At 38.8% G+C, this 17,794-nt stretch overlaps 1 protein-coding gene across 1 annotated transcript; it reads right to left on the minus strand.

The window, feature by feature from the left end:
• Window positions 1-385: 385 nt before the first annotated feature.
• Window positions 386-17,527, minus strand: LOC140243602 (WD repeat-containing protein 75-like). Its single transcript, XM_072323268.1, has 17 exons — window positions 17,442-17,527; window positions 15,827-15,956; window positions 15,027-15,092; window positions 14,149-14,236; window positions 11,728-11,947; window positions 11,100-11,284; window positions 10,214-10,369; window positions 9,663-9,856; window positions 8,909-9,096; window positions 6,577-6,746; window positions 5,843-6,029; window positions 4,881-4,972; window positions 4,318-4,404; window positions 2,791-3,023; window positions 1,979-2,110; window positions 1,232-1,326; window positions 386-671 (listed from the first exon to the last, which is right to left on the minus strand). Exons 1-17 carry the CDS (start codon window positions 17,525-17,527, stop codon window positions 386-388), a joined length of 2,595 nt encoding a protein of 864 aa, XP_072179369.1.
• Between the last annotated feature and the right edge of the window lie 267 nt (window positions 17,528-17,794).

Here is a 17,794-nt window from a genome sequence, read left to right on the forward strand (position 1 = left end):
ACGGCCGCACCACAGAGGTTACTACTAAAAGGCTACATGCTACCATTCATGGAACAATGCGTGAGATCTTAAACACAAATCAGGTCCATTGTGCTTTTCCACGATAACTGACACGCTTTCAAGAGACCGGGGCTCAGCTGACATCACAAGAAAGGTTGTGGGGATTTTTGCTGAAAAATCTCTGGTAACAAACGAGGCCCACTGGGAACTGAACTTTGAAGCCGTGACTCCCGTAGCTGTTCATACGTTGAGCTGGACTGGAATGGTGGGATACGTCGAATCAAGAATAACATTCCTGAGGAAGGAGCATCGCACACATGACTAGGTCAGTGCAGATTTCGCGTCGGCGCAGTTTGTTTGCAGGCTTCTTGACTGGCAGTGTGTGTCATGACAAAGCCAGTTCCTCCACCGCTGATGAAAGCCACTTCAGGGACAAGCTTCCATTCTTTCTCAGTCTCCTCAGCTCCTTCTGGCTGAGTTCCGGCGCCGCTTCACGGCTGGGCACCTCTTCCTCCTGTGAAGCCTCAGCAGGTTGCGACCTGCCAGGGTTATTAGAGGCACCGGACATGGCGGGGGCATCCGTTTCCATGTCGGAGTCGTCCGAGGGGGCGCGACCCTGCTCCCGTTCATCTCCAGACTCTGCCTCGCTGTCAGTCTCTGATGATTGAGTTCTGAATCAGGCGAACACGTTTGACATTGCAAAACTCACATGGGTATTTCCACAGTAAAAGGGTACTTTTCAGGGATGTTGCTTTATTTTCTGTTTCCATTGTGCATTACCCCCCAATACAATATAATCTTCTAGAACACTTAGATGAAATAACTTAGCCCAAAAATTACTTCAAACAAGCAATCTATCAGAATTTATGCCAAAATGAAAATTTTTGGGTGAATGTATGTAACACTGGGCAGAAATCTACGTACTAACATGTGAAGGTCAAATTATGAATGCTCATTGAAATTTAATTGTTTTTCAATTGAATAGTCTAATACATATTAAAAAAAGATAATAACAGCTCATAAATTCTATTAAACATGTATTGTCTTTTATACCATTTCTAGACTTAGTGGTGAACGTATGTAACTTGGCAGTTTTCAAGAAGATGGAAATATGAAAAGTTTATGTGTACGAACTTACTTGAGGGTTAACTTAACAAAGTGTATGTGTGTGGGGGGGGGGGGAGGGGTGGGAGCAAAATTCAGGATTGGGAGGGGGATTTGGGGAACTCACCTGTGTGGATCTGTGCTTGGTCCTAGAAGGGAATGGATGAAGGAAGAGCACAGCTGTCTAGCTGGAGGTAGAACATGGGGTGGAGCAGCCAGGATCTGAGATTAACAGAAACAAGAAAAAGAAAATAATGACACATGCTCTTTGATTGGCTGAAAGGGAACATAACGGCTTTTTTCTATTCCATCTCTATTTGAATTGACAGACCTGGGTGAAATAAAGTGTAGCTGATAATACCTTTAAAGATTTATCAGTTCATCAATTTACGCACATTAAAATTTTCTGATAAGTTATTACACAAAAGAATCAAAAGTTCAAAGTAATGAAAATGAGCAATGTAGCTAATGATCTACCCTTATGTTATTACCCTGGATGCGACACAGAAAAACAAAGAATAGCTATTCATCCCCCCCCCCCCAAACAAAAAACAACACAAAAACAATAATAATAATAAGAAGGTTAAAGATTTAAGAAAAAAAAAGTGAACAGAAAAAGATCTATTCAAACCTGAAGCTAAATAGAAGCATAATTTACTAAAATCTCAAACTAAATTCAAATGATCACATTAACTTAGACAACATTGGCTCCTTGCATAAGATAACGGTGGAGGGTTTCGAGGGGAAGAGTTTACTTTTATACCTCCATGGGATACAATAGATCCAAAGCTTAACCCTCTTACGGCCACCATCCCAAACTGCCATAGACAATGTACTCAAAACAGGTTGCCTATGGGAGTGACACAGTTCATACCTCTATGGTGGAGGCATTCTTGGAGGCCAGTTTCTGTCTGGTACTCGATCCACCGTCCACGGTGCCACGTTTTCTGGCTCCTTCTAGGAGGAGAGCGAACGGCGTCAGAGGCAAACTCTTGTGCAAAGTGGTCTGCAAGAAAAACAGAGAAGGTCAAGGCAAAGATGCTAAGAAACACCCTACAACAGCAACAACATACAATGTATCTGGCATAATATATTTCAAAAGGATCAAAGCAATAGAATCATATCATTGTTTCTACAGAGTGAGATGGGGGGGGGAAGGAAGGAGGGAATACAGACATGGTGGAATGCAGTGTAACAGGTACAAACTATGGATGTTTGGAGTCATATGAAGTGTGTCTTCAAGAAACAGAAAGAAAGTTATTCTTAAAAGATTGGGACAGTTGCTGGCTAGGTCAACAGAGGCTTGACAAAGAAATAAATAAATAGATAAACAAACAAAAAGGAAGTATGTGCTGAGGACCCTGACATGCACACACACACACACACACACACACACACACACACACACACACACACACGCTATACTCACTGATTTATGAATGAGTGAAGTGACAGGTAAAAAACAACTTTCTTTCCTGTTGCACCAAAATATATCACAGTCAGTGTAAATCACATGTATAGATTCAGATTACCAGCCAAACTTGTGTTTACTTTATCAACATAATATACAAGTGCTGTGATTATGATCTTATCTTCTGTGCCATATCAGTGGTGTGGTACTTATTTGCTGACAGCCTCCTACAGATTATACACGGGGATTTTCAGTCTTGACCGCTGAACTCTTACCATGTCGTATCTGCTGACGTTTCCCTCCCGCTCTGCCTGCTCCTTGCTCATCACTGTCAGCAGCTCCTGCGACCGTGTCAGGAAGAACAGCTCTGAACAGTGTTGCCATGGCAACGCGTCGGGCGGGGACGCCTCCTTCCTGGACGGCACGAAGATGGCCGAGAGGACCTCTGACTCGGAGGCGGATGGGAGGCGGAAAACGGGGCGGGGCTCCGATCCCTGGAAGACAAACACTGGAAGAGAGAAGGAGAAAGAGCTGGTAACCTAGGATTGCAGGAGATCTAATGGAACACAGGTGACTTCCATCCTCAGTCTTCTTGCATTATCTCAAAAATTCTGTTTCAGCCAAACGAATAAAGTAAATTTCAAAGATACATCGTAAACAATTTTGGACCTGACTCTTTATCTTGTTGCAACAAAATTTCGTTATAGAACCATGTTCTTTATAAGGGGAGTGCACTGCACCCAAACTGTACATTGCTTGGAAGATTCGAGTCTGTTGTCAGTCTACTGAAACAATTTACACCTGCTGGTTCTTAGCAGATAGTAGACGTCATTTTCTTCATTACAAGACCTCACTAATTTAATTCACACAAGAACTGGGAAGAGATTCACTGCCTATCACAACAATCTTCACCATTTTCACTTTCAAGATTTCTATGCTACCATATTATAAAATGTCGAGTAGACGTCAGATCCTGTGGATACATCTCGTCGCCGGTCACACGAACCGACGAATCCCTCAGGTTTGGGTAAGAATGACAATTCGAGAAAATCGCGTTTGAAGTTAACCCATTTTTTACTTATGGTTGCTACACTTTCATGTCTATAATTTCCAATTATTTTTGTAGTACATCAGACTTCAATTCTTGCTTTAACTTGTGAAGTTTTTATCGAATTGTATTGTTAACAAATAAGCGGGAAATCGTCAAAGAGCTGCATGCATGTATTTTCGGTCTGCAAAGAACGTTGTCATTTCATTTTCCATGTGTGTCCATATGTATTGTATGTACATTGAGCATTGTCATTGTCAACGCATGTATTATATAGTACGCGCACTGTGCACACGGTCAATGAACTGTTGAATCTCAAAAACTACACGCAAGTCAATGCGCACCGAACCGTCGAATCGCCTGATTGTTTAACACACGCGTCTATGGGGAAAACAAATAATTTTCACAAATGGAATTACATACTTCTACAAAAGTGATAACTATGTAAAAATTACACCGAATTACACACTGATAATTTCAGAATATGTAGTATGGAATATCTACTATCGAAATGATTGAAAATCTCAAAATCGAAAATTTGACCCAAAATCGAGTGATTCGTCGGTTCGTGTGACCGGCGACGATCTGATCTTTGTCTAATCTAACCCTAACTTTGCTCGTCTGTATGTTCACGAAACTGTGGAAAATTGTCCTTATTGTCTATCTGAAGCTCAAGCTATACACTTTATCCTAAAAAAGATTGTATCTCGTCTGAAAATGTTAGGGCTCTGATGGCCTGTTGGTGGGTACTCACAGTCATTATCAGCATTAAAGATGGCAAAGTGCTGCGTGTTGGGGTCAGCGATGAGGAGACGTACATCCATGGAGACACTCCAGGACACTGCAGTGGACAGACATGGACAGACATAGATAAAGACAGAGCACATGGAAGAGACAGAAAGTTTGACAAAACACACGTTCACAAGCAGTAAGAGAGAGAACATGAAGACTATATGTACAAGTTCTACTAGTACCGAATGATTTTATGCGGTGATTCCCTGTACATACACAAGTAGCCTGTTCTGCAAGTGAAGTACCGTACTAGAATGTTATTATGACCCAGATATCACTATGTCCTAAACGTGAAAATCTAAAAGATTCATCAATAAGTCTTAAAGACACTCTTTCATATTGTGGAGATGCCATTTCAGCAATCATGCTGATTAAGCTGTATGATTGTTTTCAAGTACATGAAAAAAATAAAAAAACAATTCCATCATTTTAAAAAAAAAAGATCAATTCTTGTCTTCCTGAAAAAGGAAACACTTCTATTCAGAACATCTCAGAAGGTAAAAGCCACTTCACAGGTTTAGTTACCTCTGCATGTGAGCAGGTTCCAGACCGTCAGGGAGGATGATGTGCTGCAAACCAGCAGGTGGGAGGAACTGCCGTGCCCAAAGCATAGGTGCCTGTAGAGAAAAGTAGGGACCAATTCAGAATCAATTTTTAAGACTCTCACATACTAACTAATACGTCAGAGACACAAGTTTGTTTGTTTGTTTATTTTTTACACAAGCGATACAACAAAAGCAAGATTTTGGTGACAATTTAAGCAATGTTACACGGTTTCCATGAAGAAGGTTTAAAGCTCTTGGTAGATGAGTAATATAATCTAATGTGGCATTTCCACTGATCCCAACAGAGAGCAAGATTCCATAGAAAAAGGATACTTACAGGTGTGTTAAACTGAAATGTCTTTAAGTCAGCATAAATGGAGTTAGGTAATGGAAATCACTGAAAACAAAGCAAAACAAAACAAAACAAAACAAAACCCTAAAAGGATAGCCGTTAGATTTCTATGACTTTATTCCTACCCCAATTTGATGAACCTTCCACAGACTGATCAATTTGTCAAATTTATTCTCTTTACTGAAGTCAATTCCAAACTGGTGGGAAGTTCCCCTTTAAAGCTTGATGAGTCACATTCCCTGAAGGAAGTGACCACCAGAAAATATCCTTGCTGTTTGAACTACATCCTAACTGTTGTTTAATCCATTACAAATGCCATGATTGGACATTAGTAGCTGATCATGGATTTTCTTTTCTTTTTTCTTTTTTTCATGTCAATCGCAATATGTACCACAATGGAACTTGTGGTCTTAATCATGGAGTCATTGTGGTGATCTTATCTGCTTATCAGATCTTAAGGTCAGTCCTGGCAATCACGTTGATTGTAGGTAAGTCTGAACCATCCATAAACAAAAAGTCCATGATCAGCTGCTAATGGCCAATGGTGGCACGTGTAGCTAATTGCACGACAGTGGGAAACCCATCATTACCTTATTTGGCTGTTGACCGTGGCATGGCAGAGAATTTTTCTCAGCTGGTTGTCGTCCGGGTCCCATAGGGTCAGCACTTCATGGAAGCCTACGGCCAGCAGCGAACCATCGCTGGCAAAGGCCGCAGCACTGGGCTCTGTGTTCTTGTAGAAGCCAACCGAGTCGCAGTTCCAGCATACCTTGTTCCCTGCATGGGGACAGATGAGAACAGCATTCATGTCAAATGTCAATACCGCTGCTTTTACATAACAATAAAATCATATATATGCAACAATACCAATATGACCACATTTTCTCAGAGATGCCTCTTAGTTATTGGCAATGTTTTGTTTTGTTTTGTGTTTTCTTTCTAACCTTATCTACTTTGCACATCTCTTCACGGTTTAGACACACCCATAGCACACACATACAGCAGTAAGATTTTATCTGACAAAGAGTGAATAATATACTGGCATTATGTGTCATGAATGGATTTACTGAGGTCAGAGATCAACTCTCATAATAGCATGACGACAATGTCACTTCAGATGAGCTGATAGGATGCCATGCCTAAGGAGGAACTACTATCAATTTTGTTTCAGATTTCTTAGCTTTCCACGGCAACAGTGAGGAATACCATCATTCATACTTATTGTCATAGCCTTAGAATTTGTGTATTATGTGGGCAAAGCTATCAGAATTATTCATCAACTCAAATGAAAAACAAAACAAAACAAAACAAAAACAAAACTCACCATCCACATCGGTATCATCAACCAGGGACCATGTCTTGAATTTTCCATCTTTGCTGGTTGTGGTTGCCATGGGAACATCATCTTTGGTGCCCTGCCCACTGGGTGGGCGGAAGCAGAGGTTATTGATAGCACCCTGGTGGGGTGATTCTACCGTGGTGTTCAGCCGGAAACTGCGGATGAAAAGGGAAGGGATGTTGGTGTCAAAAGTAAAACTAGAAATGTCGCTTTGGCGACTGGTATGCCTCCGCCATAATGCATGATTTTCCCAATAGGTCTAGATAGTACATGTGGACACTGTGTGATTACATTTTCACAAAATTGGCAAAATATTGGAATGACAAGTTTGTAACAAATGTGTTGAATGTTCACCTTCCTTGACGTAGGTTTAATTGGATGAATAGGAGAGCATGTATCTAGGGATTTAAGGACTTTAACTTGACTTTGACCCATTCATACATTTAGGCATTGAGTAATTTTCAAGGTACAGGTGTGGAGAAAAAGTGCAATTTCTGAATTGAATAGTAAATTGTTACCATTTTCATCTGGCCCTTGACCCTAAAATTCATAAGATAATTACTTTCAGGTAGAACATGCATAATATGTACTAAGTTTCAAGGTAACTTGAGCCACTTCCGAGATATGGAGGAAAAAGTTAGTTCAGCACTTTCACTTGATCTTTGACCTTTTGACCTTTGAGGCAAAAAGAGAAAAAAAAAAATTCCAGAGAATTTCTATTAGGTTACACACGCATACACCAAGTGTAAAAAAAATAACCCTGCTGGCATTGCATAAATATGAGGGTAATAGTAAAATTTTGAAGTCTTGCACTTGACCTTTGACCCCATGAACCCTACATTCTCTAGATAATCACTTCCAGTCAGTACATGTATATTACTATGTTCCATGAAGATACCTTGAACAATTTTCCAAGGTACGGAAAAAAAGAAGAAGTTTTAATATTTTTACTTGACCTTTTGACCTTTGACCTTTGACCTCATGACCCAAACTTTCACCAGAGAATCTTAATTGGGTAATACATGTATACACTAAGTTTCAAGAAAATCTCTTCAGGCATTCAATAGATATGGTGGAAATAGTGAAATTTTATGTATTTGACCCTGACCTTTTGACCTTTGACCTTTGACCTCATGACCCAAACTTTCACCAGAGAATCTTAATTGGGTAAAACATGTATACACTACGTTTCAAGAAAATATCTTCAGGCATTCAATAGGTATGGTGGAAATAGTGAAATTTTATGCATTTGACCTTTACCTTTTGACCTTTGACCTTGAGCATGTGCACCCAAAAGTTGATAGGCACAACTTCACCCCCTAATACACATACATGCCAAGTTTCATTAGGATACCTCAACAGGTTTCGATAGTTACCTTGTCCACAAAATTCATTACGGACGGACGGAAGGACGGACGGACGGACGGACGGACGGACGGACGGACGGACGGACAACCCGAAAACATAATGCCTCCGGCACCACTTCGTGGCGGAGGCATAAAAAAACAGTTTAACATTGTAGCGGCCAAATAAAAAACAAAAAACACACAACTCACTATCAAACTTTGCTGACTGAGCTGTGCAAAGATTTTAAAATCAGAAAAAATACTGAAATATATAAACGTTTGAAATTTATGCTGTCAATACCATGATAGCTACAAAGCAATATCGCCATGCAAAAAGACCACATGGTCAAGTTTGAAAAGTAAATCATGCTGTATGCTGTGAAGGATTTGATGTTGTCCTCTGTGCAGGCCCATATTCCACATTGCCTGAAATACATGTGGTTTATCCTTTAGTTCTACCAACTTGCTACAGACATGGACAGGAACAATACACATGAATGAATTTGAGTGACAAAAACAAGGTCATGGAAAAAACCCAAAGAATAATATGTAAAGAAAAGTGTTGGAATGTAAGCAATTCTATCAGTATCCTGGAGCTAAACTGGAGTGAAACAGAAATATTAAAACCTACTGTATCCATTGTAGATGTTTGGTTTTATTGTGTTGGCTGCATTTTTAATACATTCTTGAGAAAACTGTAAACAGATGGAACAAAGACTACTGTAAAATTAGACATTTTCACGCATTTCACGCGACACTAGTACAAAAATAAAAGCATGCAAACTTTTGCTTGTATATATATTACTACATGTATTTCATATTTTGATTTTGAAAAAGTAAAAACACATGAAGTTCATCTTACTCGGATGAGCACAAAAAGTTACTGGGGCTAAAATTTTCACTTTTACAGTGCAATGAGTCCCCCCTCCCCCCCCCCCCCCCATCCAGCAAATTCCTAGAATGCAACCTACCATTGCTTGGCGTGCTCGTACTGCCAGAACTTGAGTCTGAGCTCCACCGACGTCTCGCCGTCGTCCCGCCTCTCGGCAGTTATCATCCAGTCCCCTCGGTGGTCAAAGGTCACATGGGTGACCTCGGTGTGGGCCAGTGGCTTGTCCAGCTGCTCCGGTGAAATGTAGTTCTCACTCGTGATGTCCAGCTGAGGGTGAAAATTGGATTTTGTATGAGTAAAACAATGTAGAGGTCACAGTATTCTATACACGCAATGTCAGACACCAAATTATTGCCATGTACTGTAAACACTGATACTTTTGGAGTGATTCATCGTTTGTGCTGAGTGGCTCAAAAACATAATCGTGGGTTCTTGAATTTGTGCTATGCAATTGTCAACCCATTCAAAAAGTGCAAAGAAAATTGTGAAGATATTTTCCCGTTGTTTAAAATTTGTGGTGGCCAAAAGTAGCACAAAATACGCAAAAATTTCAGTGTTCAAAGTAATTGTTTTCATATTTGCAACCATTCTAAAATACTATTTTGGATAGTATCATGTCTTAGCTTATTTTGAAAATCTATGCAGTCCTTAGGACAAAGAAAAATCTTGACATATGGCTCATTTACTAAATAGGAAATGTGTCAGTCTGAAATGCTTTGTGTATGTTGTTACAAACAGTTTGTTACTTTCAGAAACACATTTGAAAGAATTTTAACAATCATCAGGCATGTTGTCTGAAAAATGAAATCAAAGAATAGCGAATGTATTCTCACGTTGAAGAGCAGCTTGTCGTCGGACAGGTGGTAGAACTGCAGGTGGCCGACCCTCCCGTTCAGGACCAGGGCCTTGGAGCGGGGGTCCACACTGAGTCCCGTGGGGACCGGCCCGGACCGGCCCTGCTGGTGGAAGCTGGAGTGGTTCAGACCCTGGACGGTGTGCTGCACTCTGGTGGTGACAAGAAGTATGGCTGCAGGAGAAGAGAAAGAAATGTTAACACCACTGGGGGGTGAAAAAATCACTCTAATTGTTTGCTGGAATTGGATATTCATTTTGAAGATAAAGCTACAGTTTTTAAGCCATAATCAGGGAATAATTTATCTGCTATCTTTACAATAATCCAGCTTGCTAGGGGAAGTCTAGAGTCAGTTTGGTCAAATTTTGCTTTTGTTTGGACTTACTTGACAATTGTTTACCTGTTTTGTCACTCATTGCCCCTTTTTGGAATCCATTGGGCTCTTACAATATGGCAGTAATTTGGCTTTCCTTGGCATTTATAAGGGCATGCTATGTATTTTTATTTTATTTCATTTTCATTTCAACTCACAGTTGTTGTTCAGGGCTAGCGCCCTCATTAGTCCATCTGGAGAGCAGGCGACGTGAGTGATGGAAGCACCGAGCCGGGGCAAGAAGTCTCTGTGTTTGGAGTTGTACTGCCACCGCACCAAGACACACTCATGGCCACCACTAAATAGGTACGTACCTAGGAAATCAGATAACAAGGAATGCTTATGAGTCAACTAAAGTAATCAATCTAAATAAAAGCAACTCAAAAACTGAACAAGTAATACCCAAACAACTTTTGAAGGAATGGAATAGTTTTGGTTGAGATGGGGCTTCAGGTTTCTAACTTTTTTTTTTTTTTGTGAGATAATTAGAAACCACCTATGAAATATTTAAGAGCATAAAATTCTAAGATGAATTCAAAGTTTATTTGATGAAAATTGGTTTTGAAATAGCTAAAGATCTGCAAAAACAAAGAGGTCCTAATAAAAAGGTGGACCCAACCTTTTATTAGGACCACTTTGCTTTGCTTTGTTTTTGGATATCTCAACTGATTTTCACCAAATAAACTTTGAATTCATCTTCAATAGAATTATATGTTTGTTTTGTTTTTATTTCATAAGTAATTTCTAATTATCTCAAGAAAAGATAAAATCTGAATCCCCCATCTCAACCAAAAGTATACTATCCCATTAATGGATTTCAATGAATCTTTCTATCTGAACTCTACATGGATATGGTGGGAGACATATAATATCTACTTTTTTTAGTGTGTGATTGTTTCAAATGCTACAAAACAAGCTTGTACCATAAATTTGAGTCACCAAGGAGCAAAATGCCAGTGCAATTAAAAGGCTGGAATGTTAGCACATGAAGAGACAAAAATCAGACCAGTAAAAACCATCATGGCTAAAAACTCCATCTCTCACCCTCTGGTGAAAAGCAAAGATCTCCCAGAGGGAGTGCGTGCCAGTGATCCACTGTCCTCACTGGAGAGGCCTTCTCTTGGATGTTCCAGAAGAGGGATATCCTCCCATTCTCGTCTCCCACGGCGACACAGTACTCATGGGGGTGGCAGGCCACACAGTTGGGGGGCGGCCCATCCATGTGGATTCTGTTTAGAGGTGGAAGCAGTATGAAAGCCCTGAATAACGACCACAGTCCACTTGAAGGACAAATAAACAAACAAACAAATGAAAATCATTTCTGCATTCCTTCATTAACATAACTTACAGGCTGAAAGACCTCCCTGTTGGATGTTGATGTATCTGTACATGTACATCTGTCACCAAATATCTATCCAGACTAACACACAAACAGGTATTCCCACAAATGAATAAAGAAATAAACATACATCACACACACAAAGAAACACATGCACACATAAAATCATACTGTACATGCAAACAAAAAACAAACATACAAAAAAAAAAAACATCTTTATTACAACTATCCCACTACAGAGGACAATCTACCAGTAATTTTCTGTTTAAAGATACTGTATTTCAAGAAAGTGAACTGAACATGAAGAGGATATTTTCTTTGAAGCATGCTAACTTGTTAATGGTCCGGTCTGCCATGGAGTAAATCCTGAGCTGGTTCCAGATCACACAGGCCAGGAACTCTCCCCTCGTGCCGAACGCCAGACATCGCTCCCCTCTGGCACTGATGGGGGTCAGGATCTCCATGGGAACAGTTGACCCCTGGCTGGACCCTGCTGGGGGGATGTGAGCCTCCGACACCATCAGAGGCTTCTTGTGATTGGTATTTCCAGCAGCTGAAGTAGAGAGTGAGAAGAGAAAATCAAAATTTACACATTCAAAAGCACCTGTGTACATCAGAAAGCTGCAAATATATACATATACATATCTAAACTGTACATACACATATCCTACTTATACTTGTACATATATGTACACACAAAAACACACACAGAGACATACATGCATACATGCATACATACAGACAGACAGACATACAGACAGACATACATGTTAACCCTATTCTAACTGGGCTATTTGAGACCAAGTTTTTACGGGGGGGGGGGGGGGGGTCAATTTGACCCCCCCTTCAGATCTCGGCTGCCGATCGCGCGATCGCCGCAAAATTTTGCCTGAACATAGAGCCGGATGTCAACTACAAGATTACATGGTCATACAATAGAAAAATTTTGATTTCATATTTTTTAATGAATTAATTATGCAAATTAACGCATGAAATCATATTTTCACCTATAACTCCATCAAAAAGACTGAAGGATTATTAATTTTTTGTGTCAGAGTTCCTCAAGACACATCAAACAATTTTCTAGTAAAAAAATAGCGCAATCAAAATCATTTTCTTTTGTTTTTTATTGTTTTGTTAATTTCTTATGTATTTCATTGTTTTTTCGCTCTTTTGTTTTCTATTGTTTTTTTGCCAAAATTTGTTAGAGGCACTTTTTCAAGCTTATCTACATTAGAATTGATTTATTTCAATGGTTAAAAGTTGAAATAATCTAATTTATATCAATTAAACAAAAAAACACAGTTTGCATTGGATTTGCACACGAAATCATGAATTCGAGCGTTTTTCGGGTTGACATGCATACGCAAAACGTTGCATAACTTCAGAACGGTGTACCCGGATGTCGCAAATTTGGTCTCAAAATATGCGGGAGACTCAAATGAAAAAAGTCATGAAACGACGCGGCAAAATCTTTGCGCGTTGCGGAATCGTGGCGCGAAACGTCGAGGGGGGGGGGTCAATTTGACCCCCCCCCCCAGTTAGAATAAGGTTAAACCATTCCTCATGGGTACATGTACTTTGTATACCAGGCTCCCAAAATGTAGACAACGGTGTCCGCATTTGTGGCCTAAATTCATACAACGTTTATTTGTATTATACTGACCACAAAAAAATCACTTTGATTGAAAGATTAGAATTTCTTCAATCAACTGTTCTCTTTCTGCATCAAATCTGCTAATATTTTGGTCTAATTGACCTTTTCCCAATGTATTAGTGTGATTGTTTGAAAAAATTGCTAGAAAACTTGTATGACGACATGCAGTACATAGCCATCAAGGCTGAGCTCACTAGATTTTGACTCTCTCTGACCCCATTTGGGTGCCTTTAGAGTGTACAACAAAAGAGTTTGCAAGCCCATCAACACATGCTGTACTCATAATTCTCATACAATGGATATTTTGCATTGTCTGATGTCAAATACAATTGACTGTGGGACGGGGAAACATGCACTGCTTGACTGCTTTCACACAGGCAGATTTCAAACTTGTCCATTCTATGTCGACTGGCAAAGAAAATCTCATTGGAGGACATTGAAGGCTCTCAGAAAATTGTAAAATGGGTTAACTAACAATATCATTTACATGTCAATTGCAAGAATAACCTCATAAACTTACAAGCTGTAATCAGCAAGTTATCAAAACTCATCTGCATGATTGTAACAAATGTGGGTTCTGAAGTCCAAACACTCATCTCTCTTTACAAAAGGTAATTTAAAACATTTGAATCAATTTAAAGACATCAACATTCAATGCAATCTTTATTGTAAAGTACAGTATTCAGGGCTCATCCAAGTATGAAGATTCAGAATTCATAGCCTTTTTCAGACTACTCCACGACTGATCTTTGAATCTTTTTCCAAAGTCTAAATTTTTGATGTTGAAGAAATTGGGAACACTAAGAACTGTCATCGGCATATTAGATGTCACAATCATACTACATGACATTTTACATTTGTCATTGCATTCCTTTCTTTTTTTCCCCAGAAATATGAGAGCTACGGAAGAGAGAGAGAAAAATACTTTCCCTCATAAAATGATAAAATCCAGATTGCCATCAGACAATTAAAGACCTAATTTCCTGAATTTCCACAGAGTGAACATACAGCATACATTACAATTTAAAGTTCAAGTAAACTTTTCATGGCCAAATGAAAAATTCAAGCCCTTTTCAGGGCTCCTAGATTTGACTTACCATCCAGTTTATGGCAGATGAGGAACATAGCATTCTTGTGGGCTTCATGGACCAACAGCCCATACAGCGGCCTGTCAAAGTTCATTTGCTGTTGAATTTCAAGAGAACAGAAATGACAATGTGGATCACTACAGCATGCTGCAATGAAACATAGAAAAACTTTGCCTTCACATTCTATAGAGATTGAAACACGCACACACACACACACACACACACAAATAATTTCTTCACATGAAATACGGGAGGTGGAGACTATTATCATGTGATCTCAAGTATCACTACTGGAGGCATAAAAGAAACCTTGAACATCATATTTACAGAGCTCTCCCCTAAAAGTGATACCCCTCCCCCCCAAAAAAAAAAAAAAAAAAAATTAAAGCAAAAGAGATTAAAGAAAACTGTACAATCAGAAACATTGGCAGCATGAAACCTTCTTGAAGTGCCAATCACAAGTACAAATTCATTATTACTTTTAATTTATTAATGTACCGGATTGTGCAAACAAAAATATTCACTTTCATTCTACTTTCGCGAATCATGGCTCTTTGTGAATTTGCACAAGTTTCATGCACACAGAAATTTCTGGTTTTACAGTAAGTGGAAACTAAATGACACATAAAACAAATGCCTGCATTGGTCATCAGCAGGATTCAGAATTGGATTTCAACAAACAGTATCTTCCGTGCTCATTTTACTCAAATCTTTAGTGAGTTCTAGCTTAGTTTGTTGGTTGTCTTTTAGCTCTTCTTAGGTATAAATGAAGAAAAGTCACAAATTATCCATTTTGTTTTATCCATGTTTATTTCGGAAGGTAAATCATCTGCAAAGCAAATCTTTCACTCATGAATATAAAGTGATGTAGAAAGAATTCTCCATACCTTTAAAATGACATTGTCCATGTAATCCCATAACAGTACTGTGCCATCTTCAGAAGATGTCAATGCCTGAACAAGCAAGTGAGATAAGAAGTATTGCCATTATTTTTAAACAATTGCAACAGGTTTCAAATTCCCTGATTGGTACATTCAAATAAGATATGCATACATAACTCTGTTTTTTAAGTAATAGTGAAGGTTCAAATTATTAATTTCTTATTAAATGCACATGACCGATGCACTTTACATAAAATATAAAGAAATGAAAGAAAAAAAACAAAAAACAGTCATTAGGTGACAATAGTGATACCAAAACACAACAGGATAAGTTTTCCCCTGAAAATATCAATCACATTTTACATGAATTTCCCAACATTAAATTGTTGCAAGAAAAACAAGCACATTTTCTTTTTTATATACAATTTTGATCACCTCTAATATCTTTATGATCCTGGGTGGATACTGATATAGTTTTGTTTCCAATTCATCAACTAAGCACACCTTAACTCAGTCCCCACAGCTAAATCAAAGTGGGCAACAATAATTTACATTGGACACTGGATTTTTTCTTTTTAAAGTATTTTTTTTTTCCAGTTATAAGTTGACCTTACCATGGTGCACCAAAAGATTAAAAAATACACATATTGTCAGTAACACAAAAGACACTTTTCAGTTGATAAGTAGAAATATTAATTCTTGTGAATTTCTCTCGACATGCATACATACAAAGTGCATGCATGGTAAACATGATTGTGAGAACACAGTAGTGGTGGTGTTCCATCATATTCATATTCATGGCATACCTGCAGTTTGTTCCAGGGGCTGATCTGAACTCCTGTGACCCTGGCCCTGTGACCAATCAGCTCTCTGACACATTCTCCGCTGGCACAACTGATGATTTTCACCTTCTCCCCAGAGCAAACCAAGATGCACCTACACATATATACACACACATCATATCATTGTACAAAAAGGTCCAATCACAAAAAGGTTCATAGAAAGACTAGAAAACCTTACATAGAGAAATCAACCTAGTTTGTGGAAGCGTACCTATTTCTGGCAGGGGCACTTTCATTCATCAATAAAACAGCTAATGATCATCATGCGCACTTAGTCCCACTTTAGAACACAAGCAGGAGTTACTTACGAGTGTTATGGGAAGTGACATGTGATTGAGCCTTTTCATCAACATTGAATGCATGAAATGGCCCCTGCCGCAAGTAGGCACCCTGTACATGACAAAGCCTGCCACAAACAGGGTTGTTTACTCATCAGGCAGAGTTCTACAAATTCTGCAATAATAGACTCTAGATCTATACAGTTTAATATTTACAAAGGTCCAAGGCATCACAAAGTATCTTTTCTCACTTGTTCATATGACTACATAATCAGACAAATAAGTCTCACATTTACATACATTAACTGTTTAGTTAAGATGAGATATTTTAACACTAGAAACAGGCAAATAAAATCATTCAAAAACAGCATGACTGCCATTGCCCATGATACAGTTGCATTAAAGTTTACATCATGAATATGAACACGATGATGTGCATGTGGGTTTCTTTTGTCCACTCTTGTAATTCATTCAGACGAGCGGAGTTATGTAGGCCTTTATATAAAGTTGTCGGTACACCCATAATGATCTACTACCATGACTACCGTTGTCTGCTACTAGGCCCTAAAGTTAGTAGTTACCCCAACAAAGCAAACATATTTAAACAAGTAACACGTTATAGGGCTCACACCCGTAAATACAATGGACTGTCCCAGACCCCTTCACAAATTCGTACCAAAGATACCAAAATAAATGAAGAAAAAAAATTGACTAAAAATCAATGATGTAGTTTGGCAAAAAACTGAATAGCTGTAGATATTGAGTATGAATTCCTCTACAAATTGCATTTTGGTTGGAAGATGAAAGCTTTTCTGGTGGAATTTGAAAGGACTATATTTCATTGGGTATGTGTACGGAAAATGGGTGATTTTTTGAGTGACAAGAAGTGGAACTCGTAGTCTGCCTTTGCGGACCCTCCCGGGACAGAATTGCAGAATTTGAACTGAATTATCCACCCTGAGAATTTGATGAATGAAAGGGTATATCTAACTTATCCAGGTTAGTGAAGCTGAAACACCTCATTTCTCCCAGCTATTTTACAGAATTTTTTGAAATTTGATTTTTAACACACATCCCTATATGGGGAAATATTTATGGGTGTGAGCCCTATAGAGCTCCTACCACGTTGTTCACTGACACAGTTGGAAATATATGGGACTAAGAATACGTCGGCCTGTCTGACTTAAAGAACGCTCGCGCTCCGAACTATTCGATGTTTAATACTTTAAAATCACATAACACGAATAAATGATAAAGAAATTCCCCCATATGTATGCATGGCAAATTAAAATAATACTTACTTGCTATCATGGGTGAAAATTGGCCTTCTTTGAGACAAGATTCCTCCACCACGCACTACCACGTTCCCCCTCGCGATGGCTGCCATTTTGGAACATGTGGAGTACTTAGTCTTTAACCAGACAATATATTTTCTTCGCAGTCAAATAATTAGTCTTGTTTCACGACATCAACATTTTTACAACCCTTAAAAGCTGCGATATATCTAATCAAGTATTTATGTTAATATTTATAGGTATGAAAATTAAGGAAAATCATCAAAAGTTGTCTTTTGGTAATATTATGAAATTACTATTAGTGTAAAAGAGAGGGTATCACTTGATAAAGACTATATGATAGATATTGCAAAACATCA

This window comes from Diadema setosum, chromosome 20 (genome assembly GCF_964275005.1).
Source record: "Diadema setosum chromosome 20, eeDiaSeto1, whole genome shotgun sequence".
NCBI lineage: Eukaryota > Metazoa > Echinodermata > Echinoidea > Diadematoida > Diadematidae > Diadema > Diadema setosum.

Coding starts and splice junctions, on each gene's coding strand:
- LOC140243602 (XM_072323268.1), bottom strand. CDS start 17,527: ATGGCAGCCATCGCGAGGGGGAACGTGGTAGTGCGTGGTGGAGGAATC. Junction 11,285..11,727: donor GCAGACCGGACCATTAACAA/GTTAGCATGCTT, acceptor ACCTCTAAACAG/AATCCACATGGATGGGCCGC. Junction 9,097..9,662: donor ACGACAAGCTGCTCTTCAAC/GTGAGAATACAT, acceptor TTTCACCCTCAG/CTGGACATCACGAGTGAGAA.